At 44.0% G+C, this 22,300-nt stretch overlaps 1 protein-coding gene across 1 annotated transcript; it reads right to left on the reverse strand.

Moving 5' to 3' along the window:
* Positions 1-703: 703 nt before the first annotated feature.
* LOC308251718 (cyclin-Y-like protein 1) lies at positions 704-16,895 on the reverse strand (the record flags this gene model as incomplete). The annotated part of the gene is made up of 6 exons (XM_080675430.1): positions 704-877; positions 4,288-4,407; positions 5,484-5,535; positions 13,130-13,230; positions 15,079-15,104; positions 16,658-16,895. 6 exons carry the CDS (start codon positions 16,893-16,895, stop codon positions 704-706), a joined length of 711 nt encoding a protein of 236 aa, XP_080531556.1.
* Positions 16,896-22,300: the final 5,405 nt, after the last annotated feature.

Genomic DNA, 22,300 nt, shown 5'->3' on the forward strand with positions numbered 1-22,300 from the left:
CACCCCCAGAGCCCTCCTCAGCAGTCAGTGTGGCCAGACGGAAAGCCCTCCGTGACGCTGGTGTTTCACTTTCATGCACGTGCCATCTCGGAGGGGCCCCCGCATGGTTAACCTACGGCCCCCACAAGGCACTGCTGTGGTTGCTCAGTGCCCGGGAAACTCAGATATTTACATTCGATTCATTAACAGTAGCAAAATTGTAGTTATGAAGTAGCAACGACAATAATTTTATGGTTGGGAGTCACCACAACATGAGGAACTGTATTAAAGGGTCGCGGCATTAGAAAGGTTGAGAACCACTGGTCTAGAGGCCCTAAGACGCTAACAGTGGCCAAACATTTATTTCAAAGCCAGTGTCTGTCCCTTAAAACTAGACTGGAACTGGGAGATGGCTTTAAGAAAGCCACGAAGATAGTTACTATACTGTTGTTCTGGTAGTTAGCTTGTAAAATGTAAAAAAAACAACAACAGAGAAACACAGTTCAAATTACCATGCACATTTTACAATACATCAAGACCAACTAATTAATGACGAGGAATATGAATTGGTATACGAAAGCTGGATAGAAAGAAGTATGTAATTTTATGCTTATTTCAGTTCTCTGCACAATGTAACCTTTAAAAATGTTTCTTAACATGTAAACTTTATGGGGGCAAATGAGGTATGGGAAAATGCTTAGGAGGTTTATCCAAACCTACAAACTCACATGTCCTCGTCTGTGATGATGTTATTGATGAGCTGGCAGTAGGGCACATCCCACAGAGCCTGTTTGTCCCACAACTCATAGGCAACAATAGCAGCTCCCAAAAGTATTCTTTTCCAATTAGTGGGACACAAGTCAATAATTGCATAACGCATAACCCTTTCCAGGTAAATCTGCAAAAGTGAATTGTGTAAGTGCTGTGATAACAACTGTTAGAAATGACAGATTTCACACATTTTTTAAATTCCTTTTTTTTTTTTTTTTTGATTACTCTTCACTGGAGGAAAAGTTCAGCGGATTTTTAGAGAGAGTGGAAGGAAGGTGGTGGGTGGCGGAGACAGAGATAGGCAGAGAGAAAAACATCTATATGAGACAGACACATCGATTGTTTGCCACTGTCCTTGCCTGTGTGGGATAGGAAGGGAACCTGCCACCCAGGTAAGTGCCCTTGACCAGGAATGGAACCTGTGACCCGTTAGTGAGAGGGCTAATGCTCTAACCCCTGAGCCACATAGGCCAGTGTTAAAGACCTTTTATACTTAGGTTCTACAGACGCTGCTTGGCCAGCCAAAGCCAGAGGCCAAGTCATAGTTGTAAACCCGACACTTCTGTTGCCTACTTTGTCCATGCGAACTTTCAGGAATGAATGGACATGTTAGCAAAGGACGTCCTGAAGCAATGCCTAGGGCTATTATTACCTTTCCTCTTATAAAGGGAGCATATAGAGGCCCAGTATCGATTCAAGTTGTTCAACAAACACTTGAGTGCCTACCAGGTGCAATGTGTCCTACCTGGCTCATATTTCTACGGTGATCTTACATAACACTGGAATATGTAAATCCCTGGTAAAGCCGAAACATTGCCATCTTTTCACAGTAACTAGCCCTTCTGTGGGACAAGCTGGAGATAAAAACTGGAGCCCAGGTCGCCTGCTGTGTGGGGCAGCAGGACAGGCAGTACAAACAGGTGAGCTGCAGGCTGGTCTGTGCAACTGCCCGTGTTCCTGTCTTAGTGCCTCTGTGAGGAACATGGCAAACCAAGGCAGTCCTCCTCATGCCCCTCATGCTCACATCGCCATGGTCACTGTGGGCACAGCGTCTCTGTCTCACATAATCTGAGGTGCACTCAATGCTGTTGGTCTCAGGGGGGGTGACAGAGCTGCCAGCTCTGTGTCCCTGGGGCTGCTCTAACCCTGCCAGGCTGCCGGGGAGGCTCATGATGCCTTTGACATGCACTCAGTGTCTCCTCTCCAAAGAACTGGGCGAGATAGCAGCCCAGTAGGTCATAGCGCTAAGCTGTGATTTCTTGTTACCTCAGAGCATGCCTTTCAGAAGAGTGCATGAAACAAAAAGTTCAATTTTAAAAAGTGTGTTTACTGTCTGAAAGTTATCAGATTGACAACTCAGATGATTTGCCAAACTCCACTGTGTTTTCAAAAACAAATGCTTAATGAACATGATGTGTTCTCAGGGAAATGCTGCGCCCATTCCTCAAAACTCAGCATTCGCAGCTGTCCTCAGAAGGAGCTACTTACAGATCAACTCTACTTGATGGGAATGATTAGAGGCCCCTGTTCAACACCGACAGCCTCCCGACTTCCCGCCACCTTTACTGGCAGACTCAGTATGCGCCATTACTCGCCCATTCACCCCACCTGCCCTCCCGTGGCAGTGGAACTGAGATTTCTCTTCTCGCCGAAGCGGACCTTCTATCAGTGAAGTCGGTCCCAGCCCACTTCTGCAGAACACTGTTCCCACACTCGCCTCTTTTTGAAGAATCCTCCCTGTCTGCCCAGCTGCCCCCAGTGTGAATGTGTTTACCTAGGCCCCCTCCTGCCGAACCAAGTCCCTAGAATGCTTCCTCTCATCTTGCTCAGGGTCAACGCCTGATGCTGCTTCTCACCTCCCATTCCCTCCTTCACCCACTTTAGTCTGCCCCTGGTGCTATCCCTCCACTGAAACTGCCATTGCTAAGGGCATCGGAGCCTTCACAATTCAAACCACAGCTCTTCATCCGCACTGCCCACTCCCCAAGCCACCCTAACAGCATAGAGGGCACTGCCACTTGCCTTGTTGCTGGGACCAAAAGCCTCCACTTGAGCTAGCCTGCTCCAATCTGTTAGCAATTCTTGCCTCCCATTGTCCGTGGGAATCTGACCGCTTTCCAGTGCACTGGCCACTTCTCACCTGCATCACTCTTACTGACTCCTGACTTTACTGCCTCCACTCGGACTCCCAACAACAGTCTCTTCTCCCCATGGAGCCAGAATAGCCTCTTTCCTTAAGAGCACTTCACCCCCCAACTCAATGTCTGCCAAAGGTTTCCCAACAATCAAATAAAATGTAGCTTCTTCCCGTGGCCTGCAAGCCTCCAGGCCCTATAAGATAGGATATTGTCCGTCTGTGACCTCATCTTCTTTCCTCATTCCACACTCTGACTACACGGGCCACTCCTCACTGTTCCTTGAACACACAACACATGTGCCCGTCTCAGAAGCGTGCCTTGGCCCCCCTGCCTACAATGCCAGAGCCCCCTCATCTTCCTCAGCTCAGCCAGGGCACGGCTCCAATGTTTCCTCTTTAAAGGGGCTCTTCTGACCTTCCTGCCTAAAAGAGTAAACTCCTGTGATCTCCTTACCACTTCATCCTGCTTTGTCTTCTTGCTGCTTACACCACCTGATGTGTTCATCTCTTTAAAAACACTCATTAAAAAACTAGTATGTCTTCCTCACTAGAATAGAAGCTCTGTCTTAATGAATTCTGTTCTACCCGTTCTCTCTTCTAACCTCAGCGCAGACCTGGAAGGACTATGAGCACAGAAGGGACATGTCCCCGGAAGTGGCTAGAGTGGTGGGAAAACCAGGAGAGAACCACCAAAGAGAAGCCCAGACAAGGGAGGGTCAAGAGAGTGAGGTCCAACTGCTGAACGCTGCCGAGAGCGTGCTCAGCCCATCAGTATCCCCGGGATGCCTGCTCTTTGCCATTATTCTCTCTCCTGCCACTTTTTATTCCCATGCTTTTTCTGCATGAGAACAGCTACTCTTACTTCCCCACCTCTAGCTCAGATTCTTGCTCTAATTCCCTCTATTTAAACAATTAAGAGACACTGCTTCTCCGCTGGCTCCCAGGAGCAAAGCTTAATGTGTCCACAAAAACTCCCCCTCTTCCAACCCAGATGTTCTCTCTCCTGTGTTACTCAGCTCTCCCCCGAGTCAGCTTGTCCCAAGGCCCGATGGTTTGTTACTGCCTCCGTCTGACCTGACCAGCGCACCTTGTGTGTGCGTGTGCACTGCATGCGCCTGTGTCTCCTGTGGGTCGGGGGTGGGGTGGGGTTGGGGGAGAGTTGGGGGAAGAAACGGAAATCTCCCCTCATGTCTTCAATAGCAATTGTTTGTGACGGAAACAGCAATGGTAACATTTTCAATCCCGATGATTATTTAGCCCCACTGTGTGTGGTTTACTTCCTTTAATAGCTTCTCTTAATCAAGTTCTGAGGGTCATTTCAGGAACCTACTGTGGTTTGCAAAGCAGGACCACAGCCCGTGCACAGGACAGACAAGCAGCCTCTGGAAGAGCTGTCTTACCAAAGTCACAATCGCACACTCAGCGGTGAGGTGCTCAGCACTGAAAAGGGCACAGACAAATCTGTAGACAACCTTCAGCTCAGGGTCATGCAACAAGCGGGCCTGTGTGCCCACTTCGTGCTGAAAGAGAAAAGGCAGTGTCAGTGCCCACTGAAGAACATACGTGAGAACTCGCATGCTAGCAGCCTTCCACTGTGCCCACCTGGCTCTAAATAATTCTGATTGGGTGACCTGTCTTTTAGTCTTTTTTTAAAAATAATGACACTTTTTTTTTTTTTTTAATATCAGGGAGGGAGAAGGAGAGTGAGATAGAAACATCAATGATGAGAGAGAGTCATTGACCAGCTGCCTCCTGCACACCCCCTACTGGGGATGGGGCCCTCAACCCAGGCATGTGCCCTTGACCGGAATCAAACCCGGGACCTTTAGTCAGCAGGCCGACACTCTATCCACTGTGAAAACCAGCTAGGGCTCTTTTAGTCTTTGACATATAAACAATGGATCTTAAACAACACTGATTCTCTACTCACCAGTTATTGGACACAAATACAGGGACAACCTGAATACAGTTATGCATGTTCTCACCCCCACCCCTCCCTGTAGAAGTCTACCTAAATGTAAACTATGTTTAGGCTCACAAGGCATGTTGAGCCCCATGTCACTCTTCTCTGCAACCAGCTCTGAAAACACATGTTCACGTTCCTGTGACCCCGAGACTCTGGCTGTGCCGCGCTCCACAGGAGGCACCAGCTACATGTCGCTACAGAGCCTCAGAGGAGGGAATTTGGAAATTCCTGTCATTGTAATTGGTTTAAAGTTTAAATAGTTGTCTCAGTTTTTTCAAAGAGTCTTAATATACCTTTTAGGTTTATTTACAGACATTTATATTGTTTGATGCTCCTAACAATATCATTAAGAAAGATCTATTTACTTATTTGGGGCACATTTCCTCACTTTAGCTCTCCGACTGTACAAAGCTGTGGCTCAGTTCTTACTGACGTGTCCCTCACACAAGACTCCTTTTGTAAAATCATTAGCTACAACATGCAGTGGGGAAGAAGACTGAAAAGAAGATGACTTTGACCTCAAGCTGGAGGAAGTAATTTTCTTCTAATAATTCATTTCAAAGCAGATCAGTATGAAATAAACACCACAGTATGAGAGACAAATAGACCCTCAATAAAACTGACACTTACTCTGAAGGGGTGCCTTCTCTCATCGAAAATATTGAAGGATCTATTTCCAACTCTATAAAACAAGAAAATGCATTTAAAAATTAATTCGGGAAAAGTTAGTATTTTAGTAACACATCATCTAGGAGTGGAGAGAGGGTTCAGGGGGAAGCTTAACTTGCAACAAAGCAGTTTTACAAACTGTTGTCTTGGACTCTGTAAGAGGGTTTCCTGGCTTCTTTTTACTCAGTACATCAAATTCTGTGCAATGTTTTCTGCAATGACCAGCTAGAGTTGCCTTCAAAACACTGACCCTCCCTGACAGGCAATGCTGGCAAACCAAATATATTTCCATCCCTGCAGCTCACATTGGAATACACAGGGACACTTTATAAAGCAGTAGTGCTGGGCAACAATGTCTTTAGAATTTTAATTCACGTGGATATGACATTCATGTTTTTTCCTGTGTTTCCACTTACCATTTTCCTGTATTATATTACTAGTGTGTATTTTTTCTTGTATCTGTTAGAAGTTTGAATTAAAAAGGTGCCTTTCTATTTAAAAGTGAGCAGTCTTTTGTCTGAAATGTTCCCCGCACTGAAACACTCCGCTCATTGGAACCAGTGAGCTATGTAGGCCACCGGGATAGGTTCCCCTAGACCATTTTTCAGGAGGCCCCTGCGGTCAACACTAATGTTATAGGAACATTGAGGCATTGCCGGAGTCTACACTGACTTTGCAATGTTGTATAAAAGCAAAGATGAGCAAAACTGGCTTGTGAGCATGAAGGAATGCAGTGGGACCACACTGTGCTAGCAGTCAGTGTATTTATTGTTCACTGCCACTTGCAGTTGAAAGAATAATTCTGCCTTACTTAAGGACATCCTTGATAAAAATGAATAGTATTACGAAACGCTGATCCTGTTTTCACATTCTTAATAGGGGAGAGAGTGCATTAAGCACTTCTGCATACTGAAATGTGGTTGTATTAAGGAAAAGCGCTTGTGTGTTAGTTGTGAGCAGAAAAAGCCACTTTTTCCTTACAATTACATCTTTATTTGATATTAGAACTGCTATTCTATCAAAAATAAACCGTGAGCCTGTTTATTTTCAAGGAAAATAAATTGTGTATTTATTTTCAATGACACAATTCAAACTATATAACCTGAAGAATCAGAATTTGGTAAAACGTGCACTGTCTTTAATGTTCTTTCTCTCTCTCTTTATGTTTTAAGAGAGAAAGGGGGTATGGAAGGGAAAGTAAGTGAGTGAGAGAGACATCGATTTATTGTTCTAATTATTTTTACACATTCATTGGTTATTTCTTGTATGTGCCCTGACCGTGGATCAAAACCATAATTTTGACACATTGGGACAAAGCTCTAACCAACTGAGCTATTTGATCAGGGCAAAAATGTGTGCCTTGCTTTGTCTGCTTGGCATCTTTTCAATACTTAAAAGATTTTTCTGTCAAGATTGATGGTGATACTCACAAAAGGGTATTTTGGACACTGTGGTAAGAAAGTGGACCAATACTCTCCAAATGACTAACGCATAACATTATCATAACATAATGTACAAGTGGAAGATCCGTTCAGTGTACAAGATAGATCAATTGGTATTAATGGAGAACTGATTACAAGTTCATGGATATTATTTATATTTCCATTGTAACTAATTAAAGAAACCAGCACTTGTGGGCTTTGGTCCAATATAAATGAATATCTACAATTATATGAGGCTTTGAAATGTACCTTTTCTAGCCACCTAGCTACATGAGGCTGGGTGTTCTTCCTAATACTTCTTCAAAGCAAAGGATTAAAATGATTCAAGTAATTGCAAATGATTGAAGAGAGAATATACATAAGAATCAGTTATCTTCTATTAAGCTAGACATTAAAGAAATTTGCAAAAATGTAAATTAATGACACACTGTCCACTCACATTTTGGTGTGGAAAATAATTATTTTTCATATTGTCTTGTGCGTTATATCCTACTAGATGCCCGGTGCATGAAAATTCATGCACTGGAGGGGGGGTCCCTCAGCCAGGCCTGCCCCCTCACAGTCCAGGAGTCCTCAGGGGCGGGAGGCGACCCAGCAATCAGGGGAAGGTGATGCCCCCATCACACCTCTGCTGCTGCCATTGCCAGCAGCGCAAGCCTCGGCCTGGCCCTGGTTACCTGCGCCTCGGGTTGGCCCTGGGCGAGTGGGCAGCCACCATCTGAGACTTGCCTGAGCCTTGGGCCAGCCCTGGGTGGCTGGGGGGCTGAGGGGACTGGGGGACTCCAGAGGCAGGTGCCCTGGCGGGGCTGAGGGGACTGAGCGCTGCCATCTTGTGGCTGTGGGCACTGCCATCTTTGAGGGTGTGACAGTCAATTAGCATATTTCCTCCTCATTGGCTGTGGGTGCTGCCATCCTTGTGAGGGCGTGATGGTCAATTAGCATATTCCCTCTTTATTAGATAGGATAGTGGGCAAGATAATCCACCACAACAAAGGATTATCTAGCTCAGAATTTCAGTAATGCTATAAAAAATGTTTAAACACATAGGAGAGATCAACCAAAGGACTTGTATGCATGCAAATAAGCATAACCATTGGACACAGACACTAGGGGGGTGAGGGCAAGAGTTGGGGGGTAATGGGGGGGTAAGGACACATTTGTAATACCTTAATCAATAAAGAAAAAAAATTTTTAAATAGACTTATATTTTAAATCTCTATTTTAATTTCTGATACAGTAAATATAACCCACATAAATAAATGCTCTTTGGGATCCTCAATAACTCAAGTGTTATGGGTCTTAAGACATAAACAAATAATACACTTCAATATAATAAAAGCCTAATATGCAAATTGATCAAATGGTGGAATGACAAGTTGCTATGATGCACACTGACCACCAGGGGGCAGATACTCAATGCAGGAGCTGCCACCACCCGCAGGCCCCAGGCCAGTCAAGGGGGGTGCCAGTGGGGGACACCCGATCGCCCCAACGATTGCCCCACAGAGGGAGGTGACTGGCAGCGGTGGGCGAGAGGTGACCGGCCCCGCCGGTCGCCCTACAGATTGGCCCTGATTGCCGGCCAGGCCTAGGGACCCTACCTGTGCAGGAATTTCATGCATCAGGCCTCTAGTAATATAATAAAAATCACTCTACAGCTTGTTCCCCAAAATATCTACTGTTATCATCTAACACTCAACTTGATACGTTATACATTTGTTAGTTAGAATAACAATACAGGTTTTAAAACTCACCTGTACTTGATGTTGCTATATATGGCTACAGTCATGCTGTGGAAGAAAAAATAATTGTAACAACTGTTTTTATTATATTAGGTTTGAGGACAATTTTTAAAGGGGTCGGGGGGAGGGGGAAGACTTTCCCAGCTGCCCAGTGGCCTTGAAATCCTCATTCCCAACATGGGCACTTTGCCCCTTGTTTTAGTTATTTTGCTTTCAGCAAAAATAGGGGAACCAAAATGCTAGGTAACATGCTCTTAGAAGATATGTGTCTGTTGATTATTATAATACAGGGTGAGGCCAAAGCAGGTGTACAGTTGTTTGTATGGAAAATGATATAGTAACTGATACATAATAATACAAGAACAAACCATTTTACATACAGCTGTACACCTACTTTGGCCCCACCCTGTACATGTTAGTACACACTCCCCCATCATTTGCCCTTGTACCCATAGGACCTTTCATCCTGTACATGTTAGTACACACTCCCCCATCACTTGCCCTTGTACCCATAGGACCTTTCATCCTGTACATGTTAGTACACACTTCCCCATCATTTGCCCTTGTACTCATAGGACCTTTCATCCTGTACATGTTATATGTATTTGTCCACGTGGTTAAATTTAAGCCATACAGTAGTTGTGCTTTTTCAAAAAGTTGTTAGGCCCTGCATTTCAGTAGACTTAGTTCACTATCCACCTACCCACCCATTTTCCATCATTTCCCTAAAAGTAAATGAAATGCTCTGTACCAAAGAAAGGTTTAAGATCACTTTTACATAATTATTAGAAAATTTAATAGCAAATGTAAGAGCCTATAACAACAGTAGGTTTAAGTAATTCTGACACAAGCAATGCTTTTAACGAAACATAATGCTTCACAGTGTAATATTAATAACACTTATTTCCTAACTAGAGGCCCAGTGCATGAAATTCGTGCACAAGGGGTGTGTCCCTCAGCCCAGCCTGCACCCTCTCCAATCTGGGACCCCTCGAGGGATGTCTGACTGCCTAAACGGGCTGTCAGACTTCCCTCTCACAATCCAGGACTGCTGGCTCCCAACTGCTTGCCTGCCTGCCTTCCTAATTACCCCTAACTGCTTCTGCCTGCCAACCTGATCACCCCCTAAGCACTCCCCTGCCGGCCTGATTGATGCCTAACTGCTCCCCTGCCGGCCTGATTGATGCCTAACTGCTCCCCTGCTGGCCTGATTGATGCCTAACTGCTCCCCTGCCAGCCTGATTGCCCCTAACTGCCCTCCCCTGCAGGCCTGGTCACCCCTAACTGCCCTCCCCTGCAGGCCTGATCACCCCTAACTGCCATCCCTTGCAGGCCTAGTCCCCTCCCCAATCGCCCTCTCCTGCAGGCCTGGTCCCCCCAACTGCTCTCCCCTGCAGGCCTGGGGTCCCCCCCCCCCCAACTGCTCTTCCCTGCAGGATTGATCACCCCCAACTGACCTCCCTTGCAGCTCTGGTCCCTCCCAACTGCCCTCCCCTGCTGGCCTGATTGCCCACAACTGACCTCCCTTGCAGGCCTGGTACTTCCCAACTGCCCTCCCCTGCTGGCTATCTTGTGGCGGCCATTGTGTGTCCACATGGGGGCAGCCATCTTTGACCACATGGGGGCAGCAATCTTGTGTGTTGGAGTGACAGTCAATTTGCATATTACTCTTTTATTAGATAAGATTAGATTACATGAAATTTTCATGATCAGATGTAAGTCCTCAGATCCTGTGTAAGTGACTGGATTTTTAAGTTATTCACAGAAGTGGTGTCATAGACAACAAAGGGGTCCTTGTAGTGAAGGGATAAGCTTTTTCCCTTTGCCCGCCGTGTCTAAAGGAGCTCAAATTCACTGAGAGAAGGTAAACCTGAATGTCATAACTGGGTCTGTGGAATATGAGTCGCTGCAAAAAGGCCTGTAACACTGCAAGCATCCAAGAGGGATACTTCTATTGGGCTTCGAACAGCTTCATCTTCAAGTTGATGTCAAAGTCACAGAATTCAAAGCACAGAAGTGGAAAAGGACCACTGAACCTGATTTGACATTTAATTCAACAACCTATTTTACAGGTAAGAAAACCAAGGCTGAAACTGACTTGCTCAAGGTCCTGCCAACAGCGAGGAGCCCCTCTCTCCCCTCCGCTCTAACCAGGCCGTGGCTCCAGAGCTTGGCTGTTCCCTGGGATCCCTGAGGAGCTGGAGACACTGCCCGTCTCCACCTAGAGACGTGCAGCCTTCACTGGCATTGGGAAGACATGGGGTTGTTTATGAAGCTCCCAGGAGCTGCCATGTGCCCCAGAGTTGGAAACACACGACTTAGGGTAAGAGCAGTACCTCCCTGGATGCTTTGCCCATGTAATCATGCCTCACAGTTTTCCTCGGCTTGTCAAAGGTTGTGACATTGAGACTGTGTTGGGCGGGGGGTGAAATGCATGCATTTAGAGACATACATTTTTAGAAAAATTGCGTAAGTGGTTCTAGTAAAGACTGCACCCCATTGGGAACAATGTATCACGATGAACATTTTCAAAATCATTCTCAAAACTCCATTAGCTCTATTAATTTCCTCAATAAACCCTTGTTTCACCAATAGTGAATCTGCTGAATGACCATTTTCAAAACTGAAGGACAGCAAATGAAAATTTACTGCACGTCCTGAATTAGACTAATTTGGAGAAAGAAACCTACTTGTCTGGGCAAGGCTAACTTTTACAACTACTTTTGAATTATTCTGTAACATCAGAGTCTTTTGAATTCAAAAGAAGCTACAGAATGTATGCAAAGTTCAGTGGTGTTATTCTTTACTCCAGGATTTAGTGTCTTGGCTGAATACAAACATTCAGTGATTACCCAATAGGCCCCAAAGTTCAGGAGTTTAGAGAGAGATGGGGCTCAGTTTTTGCTGAAACACAATTTGATGTCAACTATTGTTATAAGTGTGAGAAGAAAGTTATATTATTATAATTGTTAACTTGTTGTTGCAACTAAAGTAGAAGTTACTAATAATTTAATTAGAAAAAGTTGGTACATTATAAAAATTACATTTTAAAGCTAATTAAAGGCTGAAAAATACAATTAAAGGTGAATATATTAAAACTGTCAAGGAGCATTTCCCAAACTGTGTTCTGGAAAATCAGCACTCACATTCCAGAGACACTGATAATGTACCTTGGACAACCCCCATGGGAGCCAGGAAGCTGGACAGTATATGTATTTTTTCTCTTAAATAAGCTTATAAGTGTCATCTTACGGTGTTTTTAAAGTTCATCTCCAATGGTATACTATGGGGAAATAAATACTTTTCATCATCATAACACTGTTCATGGCTGCTTAACTATAAACCTGCCTATGGCTATGTTTCCAAAACATTACCTCTTTCATTTTTTTAATTGTGATTTATATATACATGCATTGACATATGTATATATGTCTTGAAGACATATCTTTTCAAATATAATTAAATTTAATACACCTATTAAAACTTCAGTTGAGCACATTTACCCACAAAAAAGTTAGTTTGAAAAGTTGTTCCTTAAGACTGGTGTGATACATCCCACTTTGGTGGGTAGGAAAAGTAAATTTTCTTACAAAAATAGTGCTGGAAAAATGTACAGTGAGGAAAATCTGATAAAACCCAATTAAATTTTAATGCAGATACACTCTGGTGCCAGTAGGTGACAAACTATTCCTCTTTCAAGAGTAGCTTCGAAAGTGCTATGCACTGTTTTAGGCCCATGTCCCATAAATAAATACTTTTTATTTTCATTGTTTTTCCACACTGATTTATATATTTATAGATCCTTCTAAGCCAAGAGGAAAATGGTGCCTCTAGTTTCTCTTCCTATGGCAAGAAATAATTTTTAATAGAAACATCAAATAAAAAGCAGCTCTTCTTTTCCTTATGGTCAACAATGTCTTAAAAATAGAAAAGCATCAGGAAATATCAATACTTTTGGGGGGATTTCTTATTTCCTAACTGGCTTTCCCTTCTTCCATTCACTCTAAGAGTATAATGGAAATTGAAAATTCATATTTAGGTCCTTGAAATCAATAGATAATTGACACTGGTTTCTTTTTTTTTTTTTTAATATATTTCTTTATTGATTTCAGAGAGGAAGGGAGAAGGAGAGAGAGATAGAAACATCAGTGATGAAAGAGAATCATTGATTGGCTGCCTCTTGCACGCCCCTCACCGGGGATCGAGCCCGCAACCCAGGCATGTGCCCTTGGCCGGAATCGAACCTGGGACCCTTCGGTCCGCAGACTGACGCTCTATCCACTGAGCCACGCCAGCCAGGGCGACACTGGTTTCTTAACGTGGCCACTGAGAAGGACAATCAAGTGAGTGTAATTGTGTATAAATAGGATGCTTCTACCAAAGTGGTCTGTCACTCAGCCCGTGGCATCCTAGTTGTACTCACGCTTGGATGACGGTGCTTAAATCCGGCTGGCTCACTGTGTCATCATAGAGAAACACCGTAGGGCAAGACCTACAGCGCTTAGTAAGGCGCCCTGGAAATTCCTACCGAAGAGGGAAAGACAAGAAAATGTCACGTACGTATGCTAAACCTATAAAAGTGTGTTTTTCTCTTGGTTAAAATGTCGAACAATTAAGCATTAAGATTTTTCTTACAGTCCATGAACTGCTTGAGTGTGATATCATGTGCAGCTCTATGGTAAACCCAGTAGGTAGTCTTACTTCCACAAACGAGATTTGAGGAATGGCTTATAAATGCTGCTTTCATAATTACCTATAATCAAATCAGGCAAACCCCTGCTATAAACCCCCTTTATAATAGTTGTAAAACGTTTAGAATTAGACTTCAAGGCTGTTGTTTTTTCCTTAAGCGATGAAAAGCAGCTGAGATTTTTCTATTTCTATTGTTCATTTAATATAAATAAATGCAATACATTATATAATAATAAATCAAGATCATTTTATTGCAGTAAATGAAAGGCAGTCATAAGAATTAGCTCAGGAGACAGAGAGACAAACAAGCATGTTTGGTCAGAGGTATGTGTGTGCCAGGGCTGCCCATTTGCTATCAAGCTGGGGCCACAGGTCTCTCTGAGCCTCACTTTCCCCAAAACCAGATAAAACAACTTTCAGAAGTCAACTCTCACTTCATGTTGAAGGAAGACTATCATTACACTAATCATTACACTACTCAAGTGAGACCCTCAGAGAATAGTTTCCGTTCATTTCTAAACGTTAATTCTGTTCTCTTGGTCATCTGACACTCACCTCCATCCTGCCTCACGCAGGCTGCGCTCTCTGCTTACAAGGCCTCTTCTTCTTCCTGGTCCAGCAAGCTGAACTCCTCCCCATCTACCTCCAGGATACCGTCACCAGCAGCCACACCACCCAACTTCTCTCCTGCACACTCCCACATCTGAGTGGCCACTTGTCACACGGCATCAACTGCCTACAGGGTATCCCTCTCATAGAAACCTAAGCTTCTCCAGGGAAGGGAGGACTCTGACTTCTCTCCTACCTCTAGCTGTGAGCACAGAACCTGGGACAAAGTAGCAGTGTGAGTGCTTGGCAAGTTCTTTAAATCATTTACATCTGGGCGGTAAACCTTACTGCAGATACAATTTAGAATTTATCTGCAGTGGTACTGGAGAGGTGACGATAAAAGGTTTGAGAACCTTTGGAGAACAAACTATCCTTAACACACTTTAGAAGTATTCATTTATTTGAGAAACACCATTTGATTTGTAAAGAGCCCAACAATCCAGCAATAATCAAATACTGACATAGCCTTAACTATGTTTTGTCAATTCTCGTCCTTAAAGTAATACCTATAACTAATCACTAAATTAATTTAAATAGTAGCATCTTTTAATATTAGAAAATACCAATCATTTTAATATGCATGGTTTTATTGTTTTTGAAAACTAATTCACATGAGCCGTCTTTCCTCATTTCATATAAAGTAGTTTTATACATGCTGTCATACTTTCCCATCAGCATCCCCCACAAATGCACCAAAGATTAGGCAGGGGTATAATCTACTTGATGCCTTTTAAAATACAGAGCATTTTAAAACTGCCAGTAGCCTATAATCAGAAAGATCCACATATTATATAAAACGTCATTTTGCTTGTTTCAATTGTTTCACTGCAAAGCCACCTTTTCCATATTAATCAGAAATTTCAGGCAGCATAGTTTTAAAAAGTATCACTATTTGGAGGAATAAATTCTCCTTCAATCTAGAGTAATTAGGAAAATAGAAGAGATTTAGAAAACCGACAAAAGAGGTCTGTGCTAATTTTATTGGGCCCATTACTATTATTATGATGAACGGCAGACAACTTTTATATAAAACTATTAATTTCTTACTTAACTCTTCAACTGTTTACTTACATCATTGTTCTTCCTCTTGCCTTGTTCTAAGAATAAAACAAATTAATTGATCAATTCTGATACAAATGCCATAGAAAAATAACAGTGGCTGATTATCTGAGAAACTACCACATACAAAATGAGACAAAATTTTATTCCATTTTAAATACTTTACAACAAAATTTATAGTTAGAATTACCTGGAAAGATGAGCCCCCTAAAGTAAAATCTAAAACTTAGTTTTACTTTTTGACCTAACATATCACCTATATTAGGTACAAATGAAAGACTCTCCATGTACAGAAGAAAAGGGCAAAGCAAATTAGACCAGTTGAGAGAGAAACGTAGCTGATGAAAAAGTGTAGCTGTAGCATATCTGAACCTCAACCCAGTAGTGGCGTCTGGCTGTACAGTTATACCCACCTCACCTGAACCAAGAGGATCTAAGACTTGACGATCTGAGGACCAGTTTCTGGCCAGGCACTAGTTAGTACCCAGGCTCATGAGATTCCCTGGAAATGACCTGAACTACTCACTGGTAATCAACTAAAATACCTCACTAAAAATCAATGTGTCTTTACTCAATTGGAAAGTAACCGTTTTAAATTTACATTTTTAAATGAGTGCTATCTTAGTAGCCCTGGTTGGAGTTGCAGTTTGTTGGGCATCGTCCCCTGCACCAGAAGGTTGCCAGTTTCATTCCCGGTCAAGGACACACTGCACCAGAAGGTTGCCAGTTTCATTCCCTGTGTTTTGGGCTCAATCCCTGCTAAGGGGTGGTGTGCAGGATGCAGCAGGTCGATGTTACTCTCACATCGATGTTTCTCTCTCTCCCTCTCCTTCTCTCTCCAACAATCAATAAACTATTTTCAAAAAATATTTTTAAAAAGAAAATGAACATGCTAGCCTTAATTGCACATGTCTACAGCACACAAGGTCATTTTGCTCTCACAAAGGCCAGAAGAAGAATAAAAGCTCTGAATAGGGTCTTGGGCTGTACCGTTTCCCACACTGCCTCCTATGGTGTGGGCTGGGCACCACAGAAACAGTCCCGTATGAGGAAAGAGAGGGCCATGGTGTAGCTTTTCCTTTACTGTCTCCACTCTACTGTGAGTCACCCATGGCTCTGGGAGAAACTGAGAAACACAGCAATCCTAACGAAAAGCGATGAGCTTAAAACAAAAACAAAAACAAAATACAGACACACCCCATGAACACGTGGATAGGACACCCCATGCTTTATTGTGCTGCATTACTTCAAATATAATGGAACCCTCGTTCCTTGTACTTCTGTCATAATCAACTGAAAAACCTGGCCACGTGTGGCTTTTCCAGCAAGTAAACTCAATTGAACAAAGCATTGAGGAAAGTCAGCAGGCAAGCGGGAGTGTTAAAATCTACCTTGCTGCTCAGGTAGTAAAGAGGAAAAAACATCGGCCGCAAGGGAGAAAGAAGCAAGGGTGGGGAACCCAGGTGCCCATCCCTAGGAAAGCTGGCTCCTGCTGGAAGGAGCCCAAGGCAGTGAGTCCCTCCCAGGGGACTCTGGGGGCAGCAGAGGCCAGAGGTACACCAAAGAGTAGATGGCATTTGCTGCTTCTTACCTTGGGGTGTCATTGGGGCGTTGATGTGCTTCAGGTGGTGGTGCTTGAGGGCTCCGGAATTCAACTTCCCAGACTTCGGGGTAGCAGGCACTGTTTCTACTGCCCCTGTGTCCCTAGCAGCCTCCTCATGAACCTCAGACTCACACTTTGACTTAACCTGCCTGGAGCCCCCATCCAGCTTGGGGCTGGCACTGGGACTGGGACTGGCCTTCAGACAGCAAGTCAGCCAGTTCCCCATGGCTCACCTCCACTCTTCACTGCTACTGCTGGTTCACTCACACCCCACTTCCCTCCCACCACCCCAGCCCTCAGCAGTCCCTCCCCGCAAGGAAGGCTAGGCCTGCAGGCAGCCCCAAGGCTGCAACACACAAGCAGGTAGGGCTCACCCACTCTTTGCTTGGCCTCTGGGCTGCCAGGCCCTAGCTGCACCTCTCGAAGCTGCACCTCTTTGGTTGACTCGTTTGTGAGGACAGCAACCAACACGACTTGTTGAAAACGGATAGGGATCGGACAAGCGCTGAGAGCTACAACTACAGTGGGAAGAGAGCACAGCCAAAGCTCCTTCTCCTTCCACAGTTGCTTCTCAACTGAAGTCTGTTTTCCTGACTGCTGCCAGCCAATCAGAACACATTCCGTAGTTACCTGGTTACAAGGGACCAATCACACCCAGAGTTCCACCATGCTGGAACCCACAAAGAAGTCAGGGATTTACAATCCCTTTCCCTAGACTTGGATTTCCATTCGTTGCATGCATCCTGGAGCTCTCCATTCCTGAGGGAAGTGCAGTGGGCATTTGCTAGTGTGGGCAGGCCAGTGTCATTAGCTGCTGGGTTTTACCAGGTCTGACAGCTGACTCATTGATGTATTGCTCTCTGGACTTAGTTACACCTTCATTGGTGACCATTTTTTTTTAAACTAAATTCTCCTTCTCTATCCACAGGTTAACTTTTGCCTGCACCTGGCCCTGGTTCTCCTCTCAATAAAGAGCTATGACTCTGTGTCTTAAATGGGGACTCAAGGAAACATCACCCCTCTCCTTCCTCATAATTAAAATAGGAACCAATTCATCCATCCCAGCTCAGAAACACCGGGGTTCACCAGTTTGCTTTCCTACCTCTGGTTTTTCCTCTCATGGCAGGAGTTTCCTGATTTTCCTCCCCCTCGCCTGCAATAACAATGCTTAAAGCACAATTGTCACATACACAATTGACAACCACAAAGAGGGGTACCACAATTCTAGTTTGATGAAGATGATGGTAATCATAGTTAACATTTGCCCAAACGCATTTCAAGGAAGGTAGGTATTCATTTAAATGTCCAAAAACAATCCTTAGTTTACAGATTTTACCAAAGAAATTGAGACACAGCAATAAAGCCACACTTTCAAGTTCACACAATTATTCAAAGACAAGGCCAGCATTTAATCCCACATCCCGTGGTTCCCCGCAGGCATTTCCTCATGCTTATCAGAAAATAATGGCAGAAGTGAAACATGGAAGATAGTGACATTATGTCAGAAAATTGTTAAGGAAGAACAATATTTTTTGTTGTGGATTTTTAAATATATTTTTCTTCATTCAACATTAAGTCTCTTCTATGTGCCAGACACTGTATTGTGTGAAACACTCATGTCCTCACTGAGGCTGGAGGTAGGAAACATTTTTTATGGACACAAAGAGAGAACCAGTTCCATAGGAATTGTCCTATGCAGTTGGATATTAGCTCCCTTCCAGGATAACTTTCTTGACTTTACAAGCCCACCCAACCTTGCAGGGGCTGACGTTGGAGTGAGTGAGCTCCCTGTTTCATGGGAAACAAGTAGAGCTGAGATTGTCATTGGCCAAGGAGACTGCAGAGGCTGATGGGGGTGATGGGGCTGAGTCAGTCTGGGCTGTCTCTGAGGAAGATTGTTTTTCTGTGTCCTCAGCCCCTGCCGTCTATTTCACAAGGATTTTTGCCCCCATCTCACCTTGGTCCATTAGAGCTTCCTCTGTGGGCACAGGAAGGTTTAGCCCAGCCCTTGCTATGTGTTCTCTAAAGAAACCAGAGCAGCAGAACTAGCTAATGTGCTATTTTACCCTGGGCTCCTGTGGATGCATGGGGAGTAGTGGTTAGGAAGAGCTCAGGCCAAGTTACAGAGAGGAGGGACCCGGGCAGGGGGACTGAGCTTGTCCTTTCTCTATCTGACTGTCAGCCCACACTCGGTATTATTCCTCGTGTATTCTATGATTTTGACATGTACTTGGAGGACTCCTGGCCTGTGTTTCCTGCATTTACAGCCTAGCTGTGCCCTGGTTCAGTCATCTCTAGGCTGTGTCATAGTGGATTTCTCAGGCCTGGGGTAAAAAGAGAGCAAAAGATGGCCTGAAATATGAACTCCAGAATCTAGGTATGCTCCTGCGGCCCCAGTTTTGTAGCTGAGGTGAATTTTTGGGGACAAGGTGGAGGCCTCACTGTGTAAGAATTGGCCCTGTAAAGACTTAGCTTCTGAACTCTATGAAACTGTCTCAACAGACACCTCTGTGAGTATCAATGGCTCTTTCAAACCACAGGAGGAAAGAGCTGCTCTCCTTGCCCTGCTGCTTGAGAATCACTGGCTAGAAAACTGTCGAGGAAACAGACTAAGAAATAAAGGCTCACCACCATCCACAACTGCCCAAGGAGCAGCCACCACCTGTGACCAGCTGCCACCACCCGCAACCACCTGAGGAGCAGCCTCTGCCCATGACCACGTGAGGAGCAGCTGCCCTGCAACCCCTGAAGAAGCAGCCACCACCTGTGACCATGCAACGCACCACCAAGTCCACCACTGCAGCCACAGGCCCTGAAAACTCAACACCTAACTCTTTGGTGATAGCAAAAATGGGGAGACTGAAGAACAACCCTTAAAGGAAAGAAAAGGAGGAATCTCCAGAAAAGCAACTAAATGAAATGGAGGCATGCACTATGTCAGGATAGGAATTCAGGATAAGGGTCATACAGTTCATAAACTGGATGGATGAGAAAATCAACAACCTATGTAAGAATCAGAAGGAAATAAGGAGTGACATAGCTACAATAAAAAAACAATATGGAAACTTCCAACAGTAAACTAGGAGAAGCAGAGTACCAAATTAACAAATTAGAAGACAGGGAAGGAAAACACACCCAATCTGAACTGCATTTGGAGAAAAAAAATCCAAAGACAGGAGGAGAGCCTGAAGGAGCTTTGGGACAACATGAAACTTAGCAACGTAAGTATAATAGGGGTGCCAGAACAACAAGAAGGGGAGCAAGCAACTATTTGAAGAAATAATGTCAAAAATCTTCCCTGTTTTGGGGAAGAAAAAAAGTCACACAAGCACAGAGTGCCCCAAACAAGATGAACCCCAAAATCCCACACCAAGACATGTCATAATTACCATGGCAAATGTTAACAACAAGGAAAGAATCTTAAAGGCTGCAAGAGAGAGAGAGAGAGAAAGTTACCTACAAGGGATTTCCCAATAGATAATCAAATGATTTCTCAACAGAAACACATCAGGCTGAAAGGAATGGAAGGAAGTATACAAAGTGATGCAAAGCAAGGGACTGATTCCAAGTATACTTTATCCACCAAGGCTATCATTCAAAATTGAAGGGGAAATCAGGAGCTTTACAGACAAAAAAGGCTCAGTTTATCACTACCAAGCCAGCATTGCAAGAAATGCTAAAGGGACTGTTGTAAAAAGAAGAAATAGAAAGGGAAGAAGGAACACAGGCACAAACAATAAAAATGGCTACAAATAAATACCTATCAATAATAACTTTAAAAGTTAATGGCCTAAATGCTCCAATCAAAAGACACTGAGTGGCTGAATGGATAAGAAAACATGACCCATTATCTTTGCTGTCTACAAGAGACCCACCTTAGAACAATAGACTCACACAGACTGAAAGTGAAGGGATGGAAAAATATTGTTCAGGCAATTGGGAATGAAAAAAAAAAAAAAAGCTGGGGTAGCAATACTTATATCTGACAAAATAGACCTCATAGTGAAGGCCATAACGAGAGATAAGAAAGGCCACTTCGTAATACTAAAGGGATTGATACAACAAAAGGATATAACTCTGGTAAACATATATGCACCCAATGCAGGAGCACCCAAATACATAAAAAACTGCTGGAAGATATCAAGGGAGAGATTGACAGCAATATGATCATGTAGGGGACTTTAATACCCCACTGACATCACTGGATAAATTCTCTAGACTAAAAATCAGTAATCCTAAATGACTCACTAGATCAGATGGACTTAATTGACATCTTCAGAACATTTCACTCCAAAGCTACAGAACATACATTCTTCTCAAGTGCACATGGGACATTTTCAAAGATAGAACACATATTGGGTCACAGGAAAAGTCTCTCCAAATTCAAGAAGACAGAAATCATATAAAGCATCTTCTCAGATCACAATGGCATAAAATTAGAAATCAACTACAATAAAAACAATCAACAAAATTCAAACACTTGGAGGCTGAATAGCATGCTATTAAACAATGACTGGATTACCAAAGAGATCAAAGAAGAAATTAAAAACATCTTGGAAATGAATGACAATGAAAACACAAAAATCCAAAACCTATGGGACACTGTGAAAGTCCTAAGAGGGAAGTTCATAGCATTACAGACCTACCTCAAAAAGCAAGAAAAACTGGTAATAAATTATCTAACTCTACAACTTAAAGAATGAGAAAGAGAGCAACAAGAAAAGCCCAGAGTGAGCAGAAGGAAGGAGATAATAAAGATCAGAGCAGAAATAAATGAAATAGAGACCCAATCCCCCCTCCCCAAACAAACAAAAAAACCCCACAAGGGATCAATGAAACCAAGAGCTGGTTTTTTGAAAGGGTACACAAGATTGATGAACCTCTAGCCAGGCTCACCAAGAGGCAAAGAGAGAGGACCCAATTAAACAAAATTATAAATGAAAGAGGCGAAATAACAACAGACTCCTCAGAAATACAAAAGATTGTAAAAGAGAGAAGAAAAATGGCGGCAGAATAGACAGACGTGTTCCGAGCCTTGTCCCGGAGCAGAAAGAAAGAACAGCTGAGGGTCGCACTAGGAGTGTTTGTTGGCAAGTTGGGGGACAGCTGAACTCCAGAAGAAGGTGGGAGACTGCTAGACGGGGTTCCCCTGACCTGGCAGCTCCCACTGCGGCTGGGTCCCCTCCCGGAGCTGCAGGCTTGGACGCGCGGAGTCGCCGCCATCTGGAACCGGAAAGTGGAGCTTATCGGAAGCCTGAGAATCCACAACTGCGGCACCCACGGAACAGTTGCGAGCCCCAGAAAAACGCTCCCCAATTGGCGCAAACACACGGGTTCAGAGGAGCTCTACACTCCACCACGGAAAGGTCAGATTTCGCCTAGGATAAGGTGAGGTCTCTGGTCCCAGCGCGAGAGAGGAACGCGCGTTTTGCGGGAGCTGGAGGACCAGGGAAGTCTGTGCCTAGAAAAATCGGCGGCTGCTGGGGCTGGCGTGATCTGTGAATGTGGAAGGGGGTCCTCAGAGCTGCTAACAGAAGGGCTCTCTAAAAAGCAACCCATTTTGATCTGAAGTGCAGGGACACCCTAAGAATTTCAGGGGTGTGCTAGACTTACGCGCAGCCACGGAGTGCG

This window comes from Plecotus auritus, assembly GCF_963455305.1.
Source record: "Plecotus auritus genome assembly, chromosome: 6".
Taxonomy (NCBI): Eukaryota; Metazoa; Chordata; class Mammalia; order Chiroptera; family Vespertilionidae; genus Plecotus; species Plecotus auritus.